This window comes from Hemiscyllium ocellatum, chromosome 26 (assembly GCF_020745735.1).
Source record: "Hemiscyllium ocellatum isolate sHemOce1 chromosome 26, sHemOce1.pat.X.cur, whole genome shotgun sequence".
Taxonomy (NCBI): Eukaryota; Metazoa; Chordata; class Chondrichthyes; order Orectolobiformes; family Hemiscylliidae; genus Hemiscyllium; species Hemiscyllium ocellatum.
This window is the reverse complement of record NC_083426.1, coordinates 49,324,867-49,348,741: the sequence shown is the minus strand read 5'-3', so window position 1 is coordinate 49,348,741 and position 23,875 is coordinate 49,324,867. Positions and strand designations below refer to the sequence as shown.

General features: G+C 45.1%; 1 protein-coding gene across 1 annotated transcript; it reads right to left on the bottom strand.

Annotated features, from left to right (window-relative positions):
• Positions 1-422: 422 nt before the first annotated feature.
• On the bottom strand, positions 423-14,197 carry LOC132828259 (patatin-like phospholipase domain-containing protein 2). The gene is made up of 5 exons (XM_060845232.1): positions 13,904-14,197; positions 12,933-12,998; positions 6,249-6,455; positions 3,859-3,919; positions 423-427 (listed from the first exon to the last, which is right to left on the bottom strand). The coding sequence occupies exons 1-5, from the start codon at positions 14,195-14,197 to the stop codon at positions 423-425; spliced, it is 633 nt and encodes a 210-aa protein (XP_060701215.1).
• Between the last annotated feature and the right edge of the window lie 9,678 nt (positions 14,198-23,875).

The window sequence follows — 23,875 nt, the reverse complement described above, 5'->3', positions numbered from 1 at the left end:
AGTCCTGGACTGTCAGCTGTCTGTCGGCGTTCAGATTTCCAGAGTGGGATTTAAACCTACAGCCTTCTCCCTCAGGGATGAGTCTGTTCCTGACTCAGTCACTGCTGAGATGACGCTGAGAGATTGTCACCTTTCTAGCTCTCTGTTGGTTTGCTTCATTTCTCTTCATGGGAGTGTGCTGCGCAGAACTGGTTACCCAGTGACTTGTACTACAACTGTTACAACCTACACTATGGAAGGAGCTGACTGACTATATAGGAGCTGGGATTGTCCTGAAATTACAAATCAGGAAACGAGGAGGATTGGGGGGAAGATTAGCTCACAGTGCAAGCTCTCCCACCTGCAGTTACTGAGTCATCCACTGAGCCTCAACGTGCTTAGACATCAAAGAAAAGCCTTTGGAATATCAGGGAACCATCCTTTTACTCTGGAAGAAAGAGAGAAAGAGAGGGATCAAACAGAAACTACTGGAGGCTGGATAAGTTACAATAAGGTACAGGAATGTTATTAGGCCATTCGGCCCATTGAGTCTGTTCCACCATTCGATCATGGCTGGTATGTTTCTCAACCTCATTCTCCTGCTTTCTCCCAGAACCCTAGACCCCTTACCAATCCACACCCTATCTGTCTCTGCCTTAAAGACACGCAATGACTTGGCCTCCCCAGCCCTCTGCGGGCAATGAGTTCCACAGATTCCCTACCCTCCAGCCGAGGAAATTCCTCCTCATCTCAGTTTGACTGTGCCCTCAGGTCTTCGTCTTTCCTAATAGTTGAAACATTTTCCCACAATCATTCTATCCAGGCCTCTCGGTCAGATCTCCCTCATCCTTCTAAACTCCATCAAGTCCAGACTCAGACTCCACAACTCCTCTTGTGATCAGCCCTTCATCTCCAGGATCATTCCTGTAAACCTCCTCTGGACCCTGTCCAGCACCTGCAATCCTTCCTTAGATATGCGACCCAAAACTGCTCACAATATTCCAAACACAGTCTGACCCCAGAGCTTTATATAGTCTCAGCAGCATTTCTCTGCTCTTGTATTCTAGCCCTCTTGAAATGAATGCTAACATTGCAGTTGCCTTCCTAACTGCCAACTGAACCTGAAGGGGATTTGAACTAGAACTCCTAAGTCCATTTATGCTTCAGATTTCTGAAACCTTTCCCCGTTTAGAAAATAGTTTACACCTCTGTTCTTCCTACCAATGTGATAAACCCCACACTCTATTCCATCTGCTACTGCTTTGCCCACTCTCCTAGCCTGTCCAAGTCCATCTGTAACCTCCCTATTCCCGCAACATTACTTGTCCCTCAACCTATCTTTGTGTCATCTTCAACAAAGCCCTCAGTTGCTTCATCCAGATCCTCAATTCTATCAGATTAGATTCCCTACAGTGTGGAAACAGGCCCTTCGGCCCAACAAGTCGACACTGACCTCCGAAGAGTAACCAACCCAGACCCATTTCCCTCTGACAAATGCAACTAACACTATTGGCAAATTTCACGTAGCCAATTCACTTGACCCGCACATCTTTGGACTGTGGGAGGAAACTGGAGCACCCAGAGGGAACCCACGCAGACACGGGGAGAATGCAGGGAAAGTGTGGCCCTGAGCTGGGACTGACTGCAGGGAGAGTGTGGCCCTGAGCTGGGGCTGACTGCAGAGTACAGCCCCAACCTACTCAACCAGGAATCTAAACCCCAGAATACAGGCCCAATCTCCTCAACCAGGAATCTACACCCCAGAGTACAGCCCCAACCTACTCAACCAGGAATCTAAACACCAGAGTACAGGCCCAATGTACTCAACCATGAATCTACACCCCACAGTTCAGCCGCAACTTAATCAACCAGGAATCTAAACTCCATAGTACAGGCCCAATCTTCTCAACCAGGAATCTAAACTCCAGAGCACAGGCCCAACCTACTGAACCAGGAATCTAAACTCCAGAGTACAGCCCCAATCTACTCAACCAAGAATCAGCTGACTGAACCTTCTCTGAACTGCCTCCAATACAAGCCGATCCCTCATCATGGAATCCAACCCTCAACATACTTCTACAGATTTGGTCTTATCAAAGCCACATACAATTAAAGCAAGATCACCCTATTCTTCACTTCATTGCTGCCCATCATTCAGATTGATCCAACACACCACCCTGTTCCTTGGCCAACGAACATTACCACGGCTCAAAGCCTTTGCAATATTCAGTGTCTCCAATCGTTTGTTGATATGACACGGGGATGATTTAACATCTCAATGCAAAAACAGAAATTACAGGAAAAGCTTAGCAGGTCTGGCAGCAGCTGTGGAGGGAAAGCAGAGTTAATGATGTAGGAGGCAGGGGTAAGGAGTAAATGATAGGTGAGGGGAGAGTCCAAAGAGCAAGAAGAACCGTTGGACAGACAAAGGAGTCAGTAACGATCTGGTTAGGAGGGCAAAAAGCTGTTCATGGAAAACAATGGGTTGTGAGTAATAGCAGACCATGTGATAACAAGGCCTGGTGTATGGAGTTTGGGGTAAAGACATGGGAGAGCTGAAGCCCTAAAGTTGTTGACCCCGACAGTGAGTCCAGAATCCTGCAGCCTTCCCAAGCAGAAAATGAGGTGCTGTTCTTCCAGCTTGTGCTGAGCTTCACTGGGGCACTGCAGGAGGTTGGACAAACCCAGCAGGTCAGGCAGCATCAGGAAGTGGAGAGGTCAATGCTTCAGATGTAACCCTTCTTCAGAAACCTGCTGTGCTCTTCCAGCCTCCTGCCTGTCTACCTTGGATTCTGGCATCTGCAGTTTCTTTGTCCCTCACTGGAGCACTGCAACAAGCCTGAGACAGAGATATTGGCCAGGGAACAGGGTGGTGTGTCGGAGGGGCAGGCGTCTGGAAGCTCAGGGTCTGTATTGCAGGCAGAGCAGAGATGTACTACATAGCGGTCACCCAACTACACTTAGTTGCCCCAGTGTAGAGGAGACCACATTGTGAATACAGGAGATTAGATTGTAAAAAGTGCAGGTAAAGTGCTGCTGTATGTCTGGACCCTTGGATACTGAGGAGGGAGGAAATAAATGGACAGGTGTTACCCCTTCTGTGGTTGCAGGGGAAGGTGCCATGGGGCTGTGGGGGGTTGTTGTGAGTGAAGGAGGAGTGGACGAAGGTTTCTGTTTCTGTCTCTGATTTACAGCATCCACGGTTCTTTCTGTTAACACTTCAATGCGTTATTTTAATAAAAAGTATAAGAGCAAAGAAAACGTGCTATTGCCAAGCAATAGGAGTTCAAAGATACAGAGAACGAGACTGTTCGGGAAAGTCCGATTGTGTGTCACGTGCCAGAGGGTGAAGGGATGCTGACACTGGATGTTAGTGAACTCATGGTTACTCTGAAATTAAACTGACTGTGAGCTAGATTGCAATCTACTTTAGGACTGTCAGTGAGTGACACCAGGTGAAAGAGAAACTATCTAGTTGCTGCATATTCAATGAAAGGAAACTAAATGCAGCTCTAGCAACCCAATTGTGAACAAGGGCTCTTCACAAAGACAGAACATTAACTCTTCACTGAGCTTCAGGAGGCTCGAAGGATATCAAGAACAGTGAGAGCTTGAATCCTTTTATCATGTTTGTCCTTAATTCTTTCCAAACTGTCTTTTGTAATCTGTCACATTCTTCCTCCTTTAATAAACAGCTTATTCCACGTTAAAAGTACACCAGCAGCCTCTTTTGTGTTCAATAACTGATCTCCATGGTTAAAAGGAGCAACATTGGGAACTAACAAACCGGGGTTCACTCTGGAATGGGACTTGTTCAGTCAGCACACCAACTGGAATTGTAACAACTTACAGCCCTGACCCACATCAATCCAGACTCACCATTCTGCAGCAAGTAGTGCAGGGCATCACGATAACCATTCCAGAGAAACCTCCGCAGAATCTGAAACACAGTGTCACTATTACAGGTTCCACACACAGGCCAAAGAACCCCCAGGAGCTGCTTCCTGCTTCACTGGGCAGTGAGCCACTAACCACTCATTCACCCGTCAGGAAGGAGTGGCACTTCACTGGCACAGACAGGCATGGAAGGCTACAAGTCTGATCAGCCCGTTTGGCCATCTTAATGCACAGCTCCAGGGCAAGTGGAACTGAACCTGCTCTTTCTGGCCTGGGCGAGGGGCACAATCAGAGTGTCACAGCGTACGGCCCCGATTCACAGGAATCTGCAGCAGGTGGTGTAGGACATCACTATAACCATTCCAGAGAAAAGCCACAGTGATGCTCCCAATGGACAATCTACCCAACAAAGCACTGCTCAACCTCACTGCGTCACCAATCTCCACTCAATTCCACTAACCCTCCAGACAGGACTAACAAGGTATAGGTGACATGAAAGAAAACTTTTTTACACAGTTGGGGTCTGGGGTGCACTGCCTGGAAATGTGTTGAAGGGAGGTTTAGTTGAGGCTATTGAAGAGGACATTGGATTGTCTTTTGGATAATAATGGCGTGGGGAAATGACAGGGAACTGGCCCCAGACAATGGAGCCAGACTTGCTATTAACGACTGATTAGATCACAGAGACAGGGCGGGCATAATGGGCCAAATGGCCTTCTTCTGCACCATAGTAATTATGAGACTTTGTGATTCAGGGACAGGAGAAAAGTCATGGAGTCAGACAGATCTACAGCACGGAGGAAGGTCTTTCGGCCCATCGTGTGCGCTCCAATCAAAAACCACCACCTAACTATTCTAATCCCATTTCCCAGCACTTGGCCCAGAGCCTGGTATTCCTTGGCAATGAAAGTGTATAATCTAAATACTCCTTAAATGCTGAGGGTTTCTCCCTTGTTGACCCTTACAGGTACTGAGATCCAGATTCCCATCACCCTCTGGGTGAAAACATTTTTCCTCACAACTCCTGTAAACATTCTGCCCCTTTCTTTAGATCTATGCCCCTTGGTCACTGATCCCTCCATCAAAGGGAAACATTTCTTCCTGTCTTCCCGATCAATGTCCCTCATCAGCGTATGTATCACAATCATGTCTTCTCTCAACCTCCTCTGCTCTAAGAAAACAATCCCAGTCTGTCCAATCTGTCTCCATAACGGAAATCCCTAGCCCAGGGAAGATCCTGGTAAATCTCCTCTGCATCCTCTCCAGTGCTATCACTTCCCTCCTATAATGTGGGGTCAGAACTCCACACAATACTCCAGCTGTGACCCAACCAACTTTTTATGCCATTCAACATTACCTCCTTTCTCTTAAACTCTATGCGTTGGCTTATAAAAGGCAAGGAACCTATTTGCCTTGTGAACTACTTTACCCACCTGTGCTGATACCTTTTGGGACTGGTGTACCTGTACACCAAGGTCCCTCTGGTCCTCAGTGCTTCCCAGGTTCCTACTGCTCATCATGGATCTCCTTGCTATGGGTTGTCCCACCCAAGTGCATCACCTCACATTTATCCAGACTGAACTCTATTTGCTATTGATCAACCCAACCAGCCCATCAATATCCTCCTGTAATCTGAGGCTATCCTCCTCATTATTTATTACCCTCAACTCTTGGAATATCTGTAAACTTACTGATCAACCCTTCTACATTCGATTCTAAATCATTTACACAAATCACAAACAGCAAGGTCCCTAACACTGACCCATGTGGGACCCCCATTGGATGCAGAAAGTTGAGTGCCTTCTTGAACACTCTATCCGCCTTTTGAGCCTCTGCTGTTCTTTGTTTTAGCCCTCGGTAGACTTCACAAGCCTCCCTTTTTCTCTTAACCCAACGCTGCATATTCACCTTTTGTCCTCATTGCAATATGTTAGCCCTGTACTCTCCATATTTCCTTCTGAAATATATCCCATTGTTCTGAGACAGATTTACTTGAAAGTACCTATTCCCAATCCATTCTGGCCAAATCATGTCTGATCTTATTAACACCAGCTTTCCACTAGTTTACAACTTTGATTTCAAGCCCATTCTTGTCCCTTTCTATAACTCTGTTAGATTCAAGTTTGTTATGATCGCTGGCTCAAAATGCTCCCCATTGCTACTTCAACCACTTGCCCAGCCTTATTACCCAAGATTAAACTCGGTCACAGTGCGGGGGGGCAGTGCTTTCACCAGAGGCTAGAAGGCAGAGAGAAAGGGATAGGAAGATGACAATGGCCTTGTGTAAGCTGGCCATCCATTGACTGTTTTCGAAAGGAGGTGAGAAGGAAGGGAACAGAGTGTGGAAGAGGGTCTCATGGGTGTCGGGTTACCTTAGATTGAGGTGGGAAGAGAGCGGATGAAACGCGATGCAGGTTCTCAGGCGATAACACGAAGCTACATTTCCCAAACCAGATGAGGAAGCAGTCAGCAGTGTTCCTGGGACAAATATCCATCTCTCCTGCAAACGGTGAAATGGTGATGGTGGTTCTCGCATCGTCTGAAGGCTGCATGTTGGTAAACCCTCCGTCAACATATCGCTGCCAAAGGAATCGCAGACACTAACATTCACTGTCACCCAAAGCATGGTCCAACCCAGACTCCCCCTTGATTGCACTCCCTGGGCCTTGTTAAAATATTAAAAAATAAAACTGGACTCTCCAGTACAAGTTGTTCAGATGCTTTGAAATCTCGCAGAGTTAAAACAGAAGCAAGCATGTTTGGAATCGGTTGGGGCCTCAGGTTAACTATTTTATCCTTTTAACCTGGTCCCCTCACCCCAATCAACGGGAGCTTAGGATTCTCTCTCCTTTCAATAAATGAAACATTTTTCAGGAAACGGCTCCGACTCGAAGAGAAATTAACATTTCAAGATTACTTAGTTATAATCACACAATGTATAATCACTGATCAATCTAATATTGTACTATCTTTCTTAACTGCAACAAAAGTAGATTTTAGGATTATGTGACTCTGCTTAGCTTCACTTAATAGAGAAATGTACAATGGGGTTCTGAACAGAATGAAGGTTCAAGCTTTCTTGAGCTGCTGCAGTCCATGTGCTGTGCATACACCAACAGTGATGTCAGGGAGAGAGTGTGGGGATTTTCACCATTGACAGTGAAGGAACAGCGATGTATTTCCAAGTCAGGATGGTGAGTGGCTTGGAGGGGAACTTGCTGATGTTAATGTTCCCATGTATCTGCTGCCCTTGTCCTTCTAGATGGAAGTGGTCGTGGGTTTGGAAGGTGTGTTCTGAGGATCATTAGTGAAATTCTACAGTGCATCTTGTAGATAATAATATATATATGTACTGTTGAGCATTGATGGTGGATGGAGTGGCTGTTTATAGTGCTAATAAACAGGCTGCTTTGTCCTGGATGGTATTAAGCTTTTGAGCGTTGTTGTAACTGCACTCATCCAGGCAAGTGGGGAGTATACCATCACACTCCTGACTTGTACCTTGTAGATGGATGTGGAGAGTCAGGAGGTGAGTTACTCACCACAGTATTCCTAGCCTCTGACCTGTTCTTACGGCCGCTATATTTATATGGTGAGCCCAGTTGAGTTCTTTGTCAGTGGTAACCCCCAGGATGTTGATAGTGGGAGATTAGGTAATGGTAACATCATTGAATGTCAAAGGCCAGTGTTTAGATTGTTTCTTATTAGTGATGGTCATAGCCTGGTGCTTGTGGGACTCCGATGTTACTTGTCAGCCCAAGCCTGGATACTGCCCAAATCTTGTTACGTTTGAGCATGGCCTGCTTCAGTATCTGAGGAGTCATGAATGGTGCTGAACATTGTGCAATCATTGGTGACCATCCCCACTTCTGACCTTATGCTGGAGGGAAGGTCATTGATGAAGCAGCTGAAAATTATTGGGTCTAGGACACTACCCTGAGGGACTCCTGTAGGGATGTCCTGGAGCTGAGATGTCTGACCTCCAACAATATGTTCGATTGAACTGCACTCAGCTAATTACATTCTTAACCATCCCATTATAGCCAGGAAATCCCCTTCCATTGTTTCCTTCCCACTGTACACAATTACCCCATATACCTCAAATATCTATTCTTCACCCACAAAACCCCACCATAGGCTGCAAGATCCATTGTGTATGACAGATGGTTGGTCACATACAATGCAGCTGTATCGTCTGTTTCACTGGAGGATGACATCATTGCTTACACCAATGTCTCACACCCTGGGCCTGTAAACAATATTGTGATGTCTCTTCACAAACCGCGTATTCATATGGAGATGTTGGAGTTATCCTGGCTCAAATTGAGATAATTGTCTACATGCTCACTGACTGTGTTGTATCATTTTCTTTTTTCTTTCCAACAAGGTAACATGGATATGTGGTTGGGTGATGGAGCGACAGTGTGTAGCCACCAGTGAGGGTACACCTTGAGAAGTGCCACGTAGATTTAACATGACTACCTGAAATCTTGGTAAATAAGTTTATATTTAATGATCATAGACAGTGCCTGACAAACAGCACCTTCTCCAAGACCATTAGATTGAGGGAAGTGAGGGGCGAGCTGGTTTGTTGAACACCCCACTTCCTAGACAACTTGGAAAGGTACAGTGTACTGCAGGCAATGTGTTGGGAAAATACCAACCATCCTGAATATCACCATTAATGTGTCAATGACTGCTGCACGAGTGGTGTGTTGGAGTTGGCTCACAAAGGGGATTTTGGTGAAATAGCTCCCATGAAATAATGGAACATATCAGTTACAGCTTCGCACCATGACTCAGAAAGAACCTCATGTGGAGTGAGAGGTTCTCTCGGAGGCTGGAGTTGTTCAGTTGATCAAGGTCCTTACTGCTGCTGCGTCAGTAGATGATTCACATGACAATCTCTCTTCTTATTTCTGCACATGGTCACCATTCGCCCAGCTTTTAATGCTCATATGAAATATCTTTTAGTGTCAAAAGTGCTATATTAATACAGTTGCTACTGTTTTAACACTTTATTTAAATGCATTTTATGTTACGTGATCAACAGGCAAACTGGCCATGCATAATATGCAGTTTAATGAGTTAGAGATCTGGCAGGTAAAGATAAAGTTGCTCACTCAGTAACTTGAGGATATTCTAATAGACTTTCCACACCAGCATCCAAATTCAATCCTGATGGAATGATGGAAGAAGGAGAATGAAGAAGAAAGAGAAGCTGTCCGAGTGGACAAGCACCAGCTCAGGAGCCACTCTCTACTGCCATCTTGGAAGGGGTGCACACCTTCTTTCTTCTTTGTTTGCTTTTTCCCTTTCTTTTTTAGTTTTCTTTAGTTTTTTTCCCTCTCCACTTACATTCAAGAGGAAGCTTGGTTGTGGAAGCAGCGGTGGCAATAGCAGTGGCTGGGGTCCCAGAGCGGGGTCTTTGTCGGTCGGCCATGAGGTGGTTAGTGCGCCAAGGAAGACTCTGGTAATCAGCGGCATCATGGAAGTGGCTAGGGCCCTGGAGTGGCACCAGAGTGGGACTCTGGTGGTCTGTGGCAAGACAGCTGGTGAGCCCAGATGATGGTCAGCAGATGCAGAGACCCAGGGATTGAGCCATTGTGGGGAAACTCAGCATGGAGTGACTGCAGGCCCAATGGCTAAAGCAGGACTGTAATTTGGAATTTTATCTTTAGTTCTCACTCACTACATTGTACTGGTAAGAACTGTAGTGTTGAACTTCTAACTTATACCTTCATTTTTCTTTAATTGTCGCCATTCACCTTGTACCTGAGATGGGGCCATGAATAGTGACACTGTACACTTTTCACTGTGCTCCTGTATACCTGTACCTGAGTACACGGGACAATAAAACCTAATTCTAAGAAAGTTTACAAAGTCAATCCCTGGCAGCATTAGCTCCAAGGTGCTCTTCATACTTATTCCAGTCATGTGTGTGAGGAAGCTAGTTTCAAAGTTGTAACTGTTGCTCCTCATTGCAGTCCATCCAGAAAAGCATTTCACAGTTCCTGTCAGAATGGTAACCTGTTTGGTGACTGGCAACTCCTCCCCAAATTAGATTAGACTTACAGTGTGGAAACAGGCCCTTCGGCCCAACAAGTCCACACCGACCCGCCAAAGCGCAACCCACCCATACCCCTACATTTACCCCTTACCTAACACTACGGGCAATTTAGCTTGGCCAATTCACCAGACCCACACATCTTTGTGACTGTGGGAGGAAACCGGAGCACCCGGAGGAAACCCACGCAGACACGGGGAGAACGTGCAAACTCCACACAGTCAGTCGCCTGAGTCGGGAATTGAACCCGGGTCTACAGGCGCTGTGAGGCAGCAGTGCTAACCACTGTGCCACCGTGCCGCCCACTAATTGGGAATTTTGATTTCTCCCCCATGCGATATTTCGGGTCTCACAGACAGTATAGTTCACCACTGGAGGGTCCCTTGATCAGCACCACTGGCTCCCTCGCAGATTAAACACACCAGTTTAATCCACTCAGTCACAGTGGAATCAGGCCATTGCAGAACAGATGAGGAAAAGGTGGTCAAAAAACTTAATCCAAGAATGTTACTTTCCCAGTGGGGAAGAGAATGCATTTGGCAGCATAGAATGGGAGCTGAAAACAGAAAGAGGTACGCACAGGTATAACTTCATTCGATGGGAATTAAAGGTTTCACTTTCTAGCACTTAAATATGGAAATAGGACAGGATTGAGTAAATTATCAACTCAACAGGGCATCATAACTTTTTGGTTGTTGCTGATGCCTATAACATTGTGACATGGTCTTTTCCCATCATCACCTGATGCGAGGGGGACAGGAAATCTTGCCCTTTATCAGATTCTCCACACCATTTACTCAAAACAGTAGAGCAATCAATTTATAAAAACTCAAGAAAATCCAAAACACCATAAACAAACACAAAGCCCTTTACAAACAGCACAGAATCGATTTAATGTGACCTACAATGTTGATTTCAGGCACCAGTGAATAGAATGGCATATTAAGATCACAAGGACGCCATGTGATCATGTGGCTCAGAGCAAGAAGTGGGAAACAACAGGATTAACATTGACAGGCTAAATCCTCTCTTTGTAAAGCATAGCGATTGATATATGTTTCTCATCCAGCAATCTGCAGATACACAGACTACAAACGGACCCTGAGGCATGGTAACTGGGAGCAACCGAGCTGCACTGACTTAATATTTACAATACATCACAGAGACACCAAGAAGAGTCAAAAGTCCTTAAGGAGAACAGGCAGAAAATCAGAAAAGGAGGAAAAATGAAAAGAAGAAAAATGAAAGGAAGAAAAAATGACCCTGGGTAGAAACTGGAATTTCACTAACTTTAAGATCCTTAAACACATTGCTTAAAATGAAGACGAACATTTTGCATTACATGATCTATTGGTACAAGTTTGAAGTCTTGAAAATAATTAATTTATTATTAAATAATTTAAATGCTTTGTAGCCTTCCCCGCCTTTGACTGCCCATATTTAAAGTGTTTATCTGCATGCATTTCCTGTCCACAGCACCATACTTCCTGTTGTCAAATTCACTGTTTTCTTCATCTTTTTTTGACTTTAAATTCCTATTACCACATTTAAAATGGAAGTTGCTCATGTGACCAGTGTACTGCCAGTCATGTGCTAGATACTTGCTTCACTTTATCCTGGGTATTGAGACAAAAAAAAAGCCACTTAGTCTTTCAAGCCGGTTCCACCTTATTCAATATGATCATGGTTGATTTTCTATCTAACTCCATAGCTGTTGGATTTTGAATGGTATGAAGGGTGTTAACAACCTCAGCTTTGAAGTTGATCTGACATCAACTGAAACGTGTGGAAGAGTGTGTCAAATACTGTCACCCTGTTTGCTTCATGTTTCCTAATTTCACACGTGACATGTCTGGTTCGAACATTTTCACCGTCTAGTCCCTGATATAAACTTTGACCCTCTGTCCAAATGACGGGTTTCTCTCTATCGACCTTAACCTTTTCCTTAAAAATTCAATCAGATCACCCTCTAATCTTCCAAAGTTCAGCGAGTACAGCCCAAGTTTATTTAATCACTCCCGATAATTTAACAATTAGAGTCCAGGTGACATTCTGGTCGCTCTCTCCTGTGCTCCATTCACGGTGAATGACCCTTACATAAAATGTGGTACCCAGGGCTGGTCATAGTACTCCAGTTATAGCTAACAGGACGCGGACAGACAGGAGGAATGAGCAAACACAGGGACGACTAAATTCAAGGCAGAGGGATGGTACATTTTCATTACAAAGGACAAAGACAGGTAGTCCATGTTAAATGATGTGACTCTAAAAAGTACACGGAGAAAGAAACATGGAGGGTTTTGAGCACAAGTTAGAGGTGGCAGGACAGGTTGACAATGCCATTAAATAAACCATAGGCCTTTGGAAATCAAGATAAAATGTCAAAAATTAGGAAGTCATTCCATACTGATACAAAACATGCCTTCAGGTAGAGTACTGTGTCCACCTGGGCACTACACTCAGGAAGAGTACAGGAGGGATTTACCAGAACAGTTTGTAGGGTGAGGGGGTTTCAAATGAGTGGACAGATGGGAGAAATTGGAAATTTTTTTTCAGAATAGAGAAGGCCAAGTGCAGATTTGTTAGAGAAGCTTAAAATCATGACGGGGTTTTGGATGGAACAAACATAACTATGAACTATGAACAAACATGAACTATATCCACCTGTCAGTCACTAATTGAGATCACAAGGTAAAAGCAATTAACAAAAGAACCAGCAGGAACTCAAGGATTTAATTCGCAATAGTACTGAGGGTTTGGAATGCACTGCTTGGAGTGTATTGAGTCCAGACTCAATGGCATCTTTTAAAGTGAATTGAATAAATACTTGAAGAACAATCTTTCAGTGATGCTGGGAAAGATTGGGAAGTGGCATAAATGAATTGCTCTTTGAAGGAACCTTTTGTCTTCTGTTACTAAAAGGCAAAAAAATATTTTTCCAGCCACAAAGCTGCCGCCCAGTTGAGAGAATGGGTCAGTGACTACATACCACACCACAGAAAGCTGGAGGGATCAGCCCACAGTAAATAGGAACAAAACAGCTACACAGCAATGCCTGTGTGAAGGAGAGAAGGGGACAGATTCAAACGATGCATTTGTTACTTATCTTCATGACATTATTAAGTCTTCATCTTTTACAATTCAACTGAGGATGTACAAAGTTAAAAATCACACAACACCAGGTTCTCGTCCAATAGGTTTAATTGGAAGCACTAGCTTTCGGAGCGATGCTCCTTCATCGGGTGGTTGTGAAGTATAAGATGGGTAAGATGAATAAGATAAGATAAGATGGGTGACTGAGGATGGGTAAGATAGAAAATATCCAATCAAATAGGTTCCAGGATGTGGACAATCTAAAGACAGAGAATAGACCCGAACAATTCTAATCATTTTACTAACAATTTCTCAACATTAAAGTCACTTATACAAGCTCAAAATAAAATGTTAAAGTTGAAGGAATTTCTGTGAAATCACAAATGAGATTAGAACATAAAGAAACAAACATTACAGAATGAGAAGCTGCAAGGACAGGAATGGTACGTTCTAGGCACCGAGTCAGGGAGTCAGGAGGTAACATAAAAAGCCTTTCCAGTTAAACAGTGCCTGAAGGCAGTAACTCAAGGAGAATGGAGAGGGAGAGGGAAAGAATGGGGACAGGGGGAGAATAATTGCATGATGGATCACAATGTCTTGGACCAGACCTAAACAACTGTATATGAAGACCTTTTCCTTGTAACAATTTCTGTGGTTAACTGTATCTGTCCATTCAAACGTAAATGAGGGAGTCCTCATGGAATCAAACCTTCAATGACATACGCATCTGGAGGGGATCGAAAGGACAGTGAGAAGTGGGGCAAAGGCAGGATGTGCTTGGTATCATGTGCAAACATTCTGCACAGTCAGAAAAGTTCCCCTAACACTTTCAACCTGAACATCAGCTGAGAAAAAATAGATTGTTACCTGGACAAGTTCCTCGTTGGAAGTGAAGTCAGAGACCAGGACGTTCTGTCCATCAGACACCCGGGTGAGGGAGATGAAAAGTCTCCCACAGGCAAGTTCATGGGCATTCTTGGGAAGATTCTCCACCAAACTTTTGCGTACATTCTGCAGTAGGTTCATTAAAGGGTGGATCGGTCCAAGAAACCATCTCCTTGACAGTCTAGCAATTCGCTTGAGGCTCTGATAGAAATGATCTGGAACACGGTCAGAAATGAATACAAGAGTGACGGGAGTCCATGAAAGGAAAAGAACCATTGGTGACAGAACACAATAAACTCGAAAAGCTGGATTTGGGGGGGATTTTGCAAATCTTCCATTTGAAATAGGAAAACCATCCAGCAAAACAGTTCAGTACAAAATCGAAATGCTGGAAATCTGAAAGCAGAAAATGCTAGAAATATTCAGCAGATCTGACCACAGATGAAAGGCAACAGACCTGAAACATTAATTGGACTCAGTCCGTAGGTGCTGCCAATCCCTGGAGCATCCCAGGATCTCTGACTAAATTCTACATTTGTGTGTTCAAATTAACTTGTGCAAAGAAAACATTGAGGTTTAATTTTGACGCAGGTCAAGGGTGTACTCGAGAGTTAGAGATGTGGGAGGATAAATATTAACTGATATGTATGAAGTCAGAAATGTTTGGGGCAGCATGCTTCGTTCATAAATATAATCTTCTCTCTCACGTTTCCTCTTCGAGTCTGAAATGAAATTCTGGGCTGAAAAATGTGTTGCTGGCAAAGCACAGCAGGTCAGGCAGCATCCAAGGAGCAGGAGAATCGACATTTCAGGCATAAGCCCTTCTTCAGGAATGAGGAGGATGTGCCAAGCAGGCTAAGATAAAAGGTAGGGAGGAGGGACTTGGGGGAGGGGCATTGGGAATGCGATAGGTGGAAGGAGGTTAAGGTGAGGGTGATAGGCGGGAGAGGGGGTGGGAGCGGAGAGGTCGGGAAGAAGATTGCAGGTCAAGAAGGCGGTGCTGAGTCCAAGGGTTGGGACTGAGATAAGGTGGAGGGACAGGGAATGAGGAAGCTGGAGAAATCTGCATTCATCCCTTGTGGTTGGAGGGTTCCGAGACAGAAGATGAGGCGCTCTTCCTCCAGGCGTCGTGTTGCCATGGTCTGGCGATGGAGGAGGTCAAGGACCTGCATGTCCTTGGCGGAGTGGGAGGAGGAGTTAAAATGTTGAGCCACGGGGCGGTTGGGTTGATTGGAGTGGGTGTCCCAGAGGTGTTTTCTGAAACATTCCACAAGTAGGCAGCCTGTCTCCCCAATGTAGACGAGGCCACATCGGGTGCAGCGGATGCAGTAAATGATGTGTGTGGAGGTGCAGGTGAATTTATGATGGACATGGAAGGATCCCTTGGGGCCTTGGAGGGAAGTGAGGGAGGAGGTGTGGGTGCAAGTTTTCCATTTCTTGTGGGTGCAGGGGAAGGTGCCGGGAGTGGAAGTTGGGTTGGTGGGGGTGTGTGGACCTGACGAGGGAGTCGCGGAGGGTGTAGTCTTTCTGGAATGCTGATGGGGAGGGGAGGGAAATATATATTTGGTGGTGGGGTCTTGTTTGGAGGTGGCAGAAATGACAAAGGATGATACGATGTATGTGGAGGTTGGTGGAGTGGTAGGTGAGGACCAGTGGGGTTCTGTCCTGGTGGTGATTGGAGGGGCGGGGTTCAAGGGCAGAGGACCGGGAAGTGGAGGAGATACGGTGGAGAGCATCATCAACCACATCTGATGGGAAATTGCGGTCTTTGAAGAAAGAGGCCATCTGGGTTGTTTGGTATTGGAATTGGTCCTCCTGGGAGCAGATGCAGCAGAGGCGAAGGAATTGGAAATATGGGATGGCCCACCAACCTCCAGAGTCCTCACCTACAACCCCACCAACCTCCAGAGCATATCCTCCACTTCCGGCTCCTCCGCCTTTGAACCCTGCCCCTCCGATTGCCACTAGGACAGAGCCCCACTGGTCTTCACATACCGCCCCACCAACCTCCAGATACATCGTATCATCTTTCATCATTTCTGCCACCTCCAAACGCACTCCACAACCAAGGATATATTTCCCTCCCCTCCCCTATCAGCATTCCGAAAAGACCACTCCCTCCGCGACTCCCTCGTCAGGTCTACACCCCCCACCAACCCAACCTCCACTCCCGGCACCTTCCCCTGCAACCGCAAGGAATGGAAAACTTGCAGAACGTTTCAGAGAACACCTCTGAGACACCCGCTCCAACCAACCCAACCGCACCGTGGCTGAACACTTTAACTCCCCCTCCCACTCCGCCAAGGACATGCAGGTCCTTGGCCTCCTCCATCGCCAGACCATGGCAACACAACGCTTGGAGGAAGAGCGCCTCATCTTCCGCCTAGGAACCCTCCAACCACAAGGGATGAATGCAGATTTCTCCAGTTTCCTCGTTTCCCCTCCCCCCCACCTTATCTCAGTCCCAACCCTCGGACTCCGCCTTCTTGACCTGCAATCTTCTTCCCGACCTCTCCACCCCATCCCCTCTCCAGCCTATCACCCTCACCTTAACCTCCTTCCACCTTTCGCATTCCAAATGCCCCTCCCCCAAGTCCCTCCTCCCTATCTTTTATCTTCGTCTGCTTGGCACACCCTCCTCATTCCTGAAGAAGGGCTTATGCCGAAACATCGATTCTCCTGCTCCTTGGATGCTGCCTGATCTGCTGCGCTTTTCCAGCAACACATTTTTCAGCTCTGATCTCCAGCATCTGCAGTCCTCACTTTCTCCATTCAAAAGAAGGCCAACATTCCATTTGCCTTCCCTATGAGCTGCTGAACTTAGATACTAATGTTTTGTGGTTCACAATTGAAAGCATAGATCTGATACGCACTGACCCTGGAAAATTCTTTGGCTGGGCTGAAAGGAAGTTTTTCCTCTTAAAGATGAAGTTGATCCAATGTTTCCAAAGACGGTTTCCATTATCAGAGTGGACGGAGGAATGTGAGAAGAATTATACAAAAGATGTGATTGTGTCACAGCAACAGGTAGTAAAGATTGAATGACAGAAAATGTGCCAAAAGCTGATTTTTTAAAATAAGATGTGGACACATTTGTATAACAGGAGAAATATTCTGTATTTGTCTGTCTTTTGCTGTATATGTAATTATTAATAACTTTGCTTTGATTAGTTTATTATAAATTAAGATTGTTCATGTAAAATCTGTAGTTTCAGTCACAAAGTCTCACTGAGTTCCTGATTTCTCATTTATCGCTGACAGCTCCAAGGAGATGTGTTGCTTTCCACATTCTTTCAGGACATCAGCTACAATTCCTTCAAAGAACTGGCAGATCAATGCATTCAAACTGAAGTGAAGAGCAAAGTGACCCAGGAGAACCCCGACCTGGTCAAGTTTGCTTTTACCCTCGATTTTACTGCGAAGGTAGCGGGGCTGTGTACCCATCAGATCAAACAGATTACTGGCTTCGGGAGCCAGTATCTCCGGGAGACTTGTTGGCACCTGCCCAGTTTTAGTGTGCAGGTGGGTGCTAACTACATCTTGCCCAGTCAGAAAGCTGGAAGAGCTGTGACTATGAGGGGCAAACCGTTCAAACTGGTTAGGGTCATGTTACTGAAGCCATTATGTATCATAAAGCTACTTAAAATGTAAAAGCAGGACATTCAATCCAATTGTTCTACTATAGAGAGAGAGAGAGAGAGAGAGAGTTCCTCAAAATTCCTTTTTACTGTAATTTCCTGTCCCCATCTCCGAAAGCTCCCAAACACTTCATTCCCTTTGTAAGTATCAGGCCTCTCCCTAAATGCATTAGCAACTCTTTGTGAAGCAAACTCTCCGAACTATTCCCTGTTGTTGGCAATCGTATGTTTATGTTTCATTCATTTTGAACTTACTCCTAAGTTTCCCCACATTCATCCTGTCAAACCTTTTTATAGCTTTAAAGATTTCTACTCAATCACCAGTTTCCCAGAAACCACCTTCTCAACCTGTGTGATCTTTCTCAGTTCCCTGGGAATCTTTCCACATCTGTCCCCAGTGCTGCAGTTTCCTCTTTTGTTTGTGATGTAACAAATGGGATTGTGCAATATTCAAATCGGAGTCAGCCAATGTTCTGTGTAAATGCTATTACCTCCCGGTTTTGTGTCCTATTCCTCTCGAAATGAATCCCAGTATCTTTGTTTCGCTTTTGTGATCTTACCAATTTGGTGTAAACACTTTTCACAATCCATGACTCTGTTTGAAGGTGTCCTCGCTCTACCATCATGTTTTATTTTATACCTTCCCAGGATAAAGTGATTATTAATAGCTCCCACCAACACAAACCATTTCATTCTGCTATACTGAACTTCCTTTGCAATGTCTTCACCCTTCTATAGACCAGTTTATAGTTCCTACATCTTTCTGTAGTCTCCCCACACTATTAGGTAAATCCCTGAATTGGTATTATCTACACATTTTGACATATGTCCAAATTGTGAGGTGTAATTTATCATGTTAGTAATTTTGGTCGAATAACAATTGCTCTTCAGGGACTGACCAATTCTATGGGTTAATTTATTTAAAACAGTAAAAGTTATAAAACAAACATTACAGCAAGCCAACTGATTTGTGTGTGTGAACACAGAAAATGGAGCAGTACAGACCCTTCGGCCAATGCTGTTGTGTTGATCATTTATCTTAATCTAAGGTCAACCTAACCTACACATCCCTCAATTTACTGCTGTCCATGTGCTTGTCCAGCAATCACTTACATGTCCCTAATGTCTCTTGACTCTACTATCACTGCTGGCAGTGCATTCCACACACCCACCACTCTCTTTGTAAAGAACCTACCCCTGACATCTCCCCTAAACCTTCCTCCAATCACCTTAAAACTCTGACCCCTCGTGACAACCATTTCTCCCCTGGGGAAATGTCTCTGGCTATCTACACTATCTATGCCTCTCATTATCTTGTACACCTCTATCACGTCACCTCTCTTCCTCCTCTCCAGTGTGAAAAGCCTGAACTCACTCAACCTCTCTTCATCAGACAAACCCTCCAATCCAGGCAGCATCCTGGTAAATCTCCTCTGCACCCTCATCTATATCCTTCCTATAACGAGGCGACCAGAACTGGACACAATATTCCAAGTGTGGTCTAACCAGGACTTTACAGAGCTGCAGCAAAACCTCACAGCTCTTAAGCTCAAACCCCCTGTTAATGAAAGCCAAAACACAATACGCCTTCTTAACAATCCTATCAACTTGGGTGGCAACTTTGAGGGATCTATGTACATGGACACCAAGATCCTGCTGTCCCTCCACACTGCCAAGAATCCTATCTTTAACCCTGTATTCAGCATTCAAATTCAACCTTCCAAAATGAATCACTTCACATTTATCCAGGTTAAACTCCATCTGCCACTTCTCAGCCCAGCTCTGTATCCTGTCAATGTCTTGTTGTAGCCTGCAACAGACCTCAACACTACCTACAACACCACCAACCTTTGTGTCATCGGCAAACTTACTAACCCACCCTTCCACTTCTTCACCCAAGTCAATTATAAAAACTACAAAGAGCAGAGGCCCAAGAACAGATCCCTGTGGGACACCACTGGTTACCAACCTCCAGACGGAATACCGTCCATCCACTATCACTCGCTGTCATCTTTCAGCCAGCCAATTCTGTATCCAGAAGCCACATTTCCCTGTATCCCATACCTCCTAACTTTCTGAATGAGCCTACCATGGGGAACCTTACCAAGTGCTTTACTAAAATCCATATACATCATATCCATTGCTCAACCTTCGTCAATTTGTCTGCACACAGGCAGACTCACAATAGGATAATCCCCCAGGCAGAGTCACAGCACTATATACACTCATAGAGCACAGAGACACCTTTAAAAGTGAGCAGATGGCAGTGGTGAGTGAATTTCTTTGGAAGCTTTCTTTTCTCATGTCACCCCTAAAATAATTCAACGGAGGCCAGTATCACCTAGTCAGCCTTTATTTATACATTCATAGTACTTAACACTGATCCAGTTCCCTCAGAGCCAGCTCTGAGTGAACAAAATGTCTGACATTGCTGTTTATCTGTCAGCCAGGGTGCCCTGAGTGGGGCTGTTAATCTGGTCTAATCAGGGAATTCATTTTCTATGCAGTCCACCTAGCTGACCTTGTTTGGATCACGGAACTATATTCACCTGATCAAGTCCCCTCAGGATCTTCTATGTTCCAAATGAAGTCACTTCTTACTCATCAGAAGAATACAGGCCTGGCCTGCCTAACCTTTCTTCAGATGAACTCATTTTAGGTATTTGGGAGTGTTATTGATAAATAAGATTTGATAAGTATCCTGGGGAATGCTCTTTATTTCTTCTGATGCTGATCCATGTTCTGTGTGTTGTGATGCCACACAACAGACAAAGGACGCTGATCGGAACTGTCCCACCTTCACATAATGACCCGATTTGATGTTTAACATCAGGGAAAATGTCCTTTTGAACAGATCTGTTCCTTGTTCAAATGAGAGGGTTGAGGCCTCAGGCCAGGCCTCATTCCAACTAAGAACACCTGCCAGCATCTCCAAAGGTCTCTAATCCACCCCAAACCTTGGCCCCAAACCCATTCCCTGCACCAGGCCCCAGACTTCACCCCAGACACATGATCACCCTCAGGCCTGCAATCCTTCTCGCTGAGGCAAAGGCGAGCACTGCAAATGTTAGAAATTAGAGTTGAGAGTGTGGGGCTGGAAAAGCATAGCAGGTCAGGCAGCATCCAAGGAGCAGGAAAATCCATGTTTCAGGCAAAAGCCCTTCATCAGACCTACTCTGCGTTTCCAGCACCACACTCTCAACATTCTTCTCCCCTGAGCCTGGCCTTCCCCAGAATAAGCCTCTGGGATCAAACTGTGAAAAGCTAGAGTTGTTTCTTTTGTTTTGGAACATGGTTGTTGTTAACATTTTCTGCCTCTTGCCTAGTGGTGATGGGTATTTTTCTGAAAATGTCAATAACAGCTTTGATACAACTGAGTAGCTTGACCGAACATTTCCGAGAGCAGGTTAAGAGCATGTGCCTCACTGAGGGACTGGTGTCACATATTGATTCAATAGGAGTTGGGAGATTATGTTGAGGTCATACAGGACATTAGTTAGGCCATTTTTGGAATATTGTGTGCAATTCTGGTCTCCCTGATGGAGGGAGGATGTTGTGAACTTGGAAGGGTTCAGAACTGATTTACATGGATATTGCCAGGGTTGGACAGTTGGAGCTATAGAGAAAGACTGAATAGGCTGGGTCTGTTTTACCTGGAGCGTTGGAGGCCAAGGGGTGACCTTATAGAGGTTTATAAAATCATGAGGGGCATAGGTTGGGTAAACAGACAAGGTATTTTCCCTGGGTTACAGGAGTCCAGAACTAGAGGGCATAGGTTTAAGGTGAGAGGGGAAAGTTTTAAAAGGGACCAAAGGGGCAACTCTTTCGTGCAAAGGGTGTTGTGTCTATGGAATGAGCAGCCAGGGGAAGTGGTGGAGGCTAGTACAATTACAACATTTAAAAGGCATCTGGATGGGTACATGAATAGGAAGGGTTTAGATGAATATGGGCCAAGTGCTGGCAAATAGGACTACATTAATTTAAGCTATCTGGTTGGCATGGATGAGTTGGACCGAAGGGTCTGTTTCTGTGCTGTGTATCTCTATGACTCTGTATAACTGGCTAATAATGAAAGTGTTAGTGAATCTGTCTCACCATTACTGAGATCACCTTCTTACCTCCAAGTGTTTAACATTGATTTCAGATTTCCAAATAACTGCAGTGGAATTTGAATTCCAACCTTCTCCAGATTATTAGCCTCATAAAGTATGTTCTGTAGATGGTTTTGTGACCTCATCATATGACCACCAAACCCACTTTGTGCAATTTTCTATCTTTTCAGCAGGAAACAGCAAACAACACGGAGAAAATTCCAAGTCCAGATTGAAGAGTGAAGGTCAAATCAAAGACTGATTTTCTTGCCTGGAGATGGCCACCACTTCCTGAAGCTTTAGACTAAATCAGCACTCAAACATCCTGACTTAGAAATGTATCGCCGTTCCTTCACTGATATATTTTGTCGCTGAGTCAAGATCCAGGAAGTCCCTCCCTAACGGAATTGTGGGTGGTTCACCGCTACCTTCTGCAGGACGGTTGGGGATAGACAATAAATGCTGGGCTCACCAGTGACTCCTACATCCTGTTAATAAATCCCTCTTTAAAGAAACTATAGTTTTGGATAAGATTATCAGTCTTTTACTGTTACATTGGCAGGTGGAATCCATAGGTGGATGACAAAATGTCTGTATGAGGTGCTGCAGTTAGCCTGGTCTCTGCACTGCTGCCTTCCACTGAGGGAGCCAAGTGAATGGCCTTCCTGTGGTAGACTTGGCTGGGAACAGGTAGATCCCGGCTCCAGAATGTGTCTTTAATCTGAGAATAACCTTTGATTTGTTCTGAATGGGTCATTGGTAGAGTCTTCCAACCAACCCTGACCCTCTGGGGATCAGAGCAGAAAGGAAATGGTAGATATTGGCAGAATCACAATGTTTAAAAGGTTTGGAGGGATATGAGCCAGGAGCAGGTTGGTGGGACTAGTTTTGTTCAGCTTGGACTGGTATGGTGCGAAGAGTCTGTTTCTGTGCTATACGAGTGTGACTCTCTGATCTGCAGAAGTTCCATCATTGAGTTTGTATAAGACAGACAACAATAGATTTCTAAGTGAAACGGAAATCAAAGGAATATGAGGATGGGGGTGTGGAATGGTGTTGAGGCAGGGCACACATGGTCTGTTTGAATGATAGCGCAGGCCTGAGACTGATTGGACTACTCCTGCTGCTATTACCACTGTTTTATCATTCCATCTCCATGCACGCTGTACTCTGAGGTTAGATAGTTTCTTTGAAACCTTGCACTATAATGTTTCTGGTGAAATGTCTGTCTGTTCAGGTTTACTCCTGGAATGAGAGAGAAGAAGGTACTATGGGAGATAAAATTGGGAGGCCTGCCATTACTGTTGAGGCAAAAGGGGGAGGCACCCAGATAAGTGAGTGGGCAGCAGAGAGGGCATGCAGGGTTAGTGATGTCAAGGGTTGGTGGTAGTGAGAGTGAGTGAGGGAAAATGTTGCAAGTAATAGTGAGAGGAGTAGAGCCTAAGCCCTGGGGGTGGGGTGGGGGTGGGTACAGGTGTTGGGAGGTCATGTTGCAGTTGTACAGGACATTGGTTAGGCCATTGTTGGAATATTGCGTGCAATTCTGATCTCCTTCCTATCGGAAAGATGTTGTGAAACTTGAGTGGGTTCGGAAAAGATTTACAAGGATGTTGCCAGGGTTGGAGGATTTGAGTGACAGGGAGAGGCTGAACAGGCTGGGGTTGTTTTCCCTGTAGCATCGGGGGCTGAGGGGTGACCTTATGGAGATTTGCGGGAATATGAGGGGCATGGATGGGATGAATGGGCGGGGTCTTTTCCCTGAGGTTGGGGAGTCCACAACTCGGGAGCATGGGTTTGAGGTGAGAGGGAAAAGATGTAGGGGAGACCTAGGAGGCAATGTTTTCACACAGAGGGTGGTATGGTGACGGTGGCATTACACAACCATGGCTGATGAAGGAGCCTATAAAGTGACCAAGAGCACGGGGAAATCAGAAGATTGGGAAGACTACAAAAACAAACAGAGGATAACAAAGAGAGAAATAAGGAAGGAGAGGATCAAATTTGAAGGTAAGCTAGCCAGTAATATTAGAAATGATAGTAAAAGTTTCTTTCAATACATAAGAAACAAACAAGAGGCAAAAGTAGAGATTGGCCTGCTCCAAATCCAAGCAGGAAGGCTAGTGATGGGAGATAAGGAAATAGCTGAAGAACTTAATAAATGCTTTGTGTCAGTCTTCACAGTGGACGACATGAGTAAAATCCCAACAATTAAGGAGAGCCAAGGG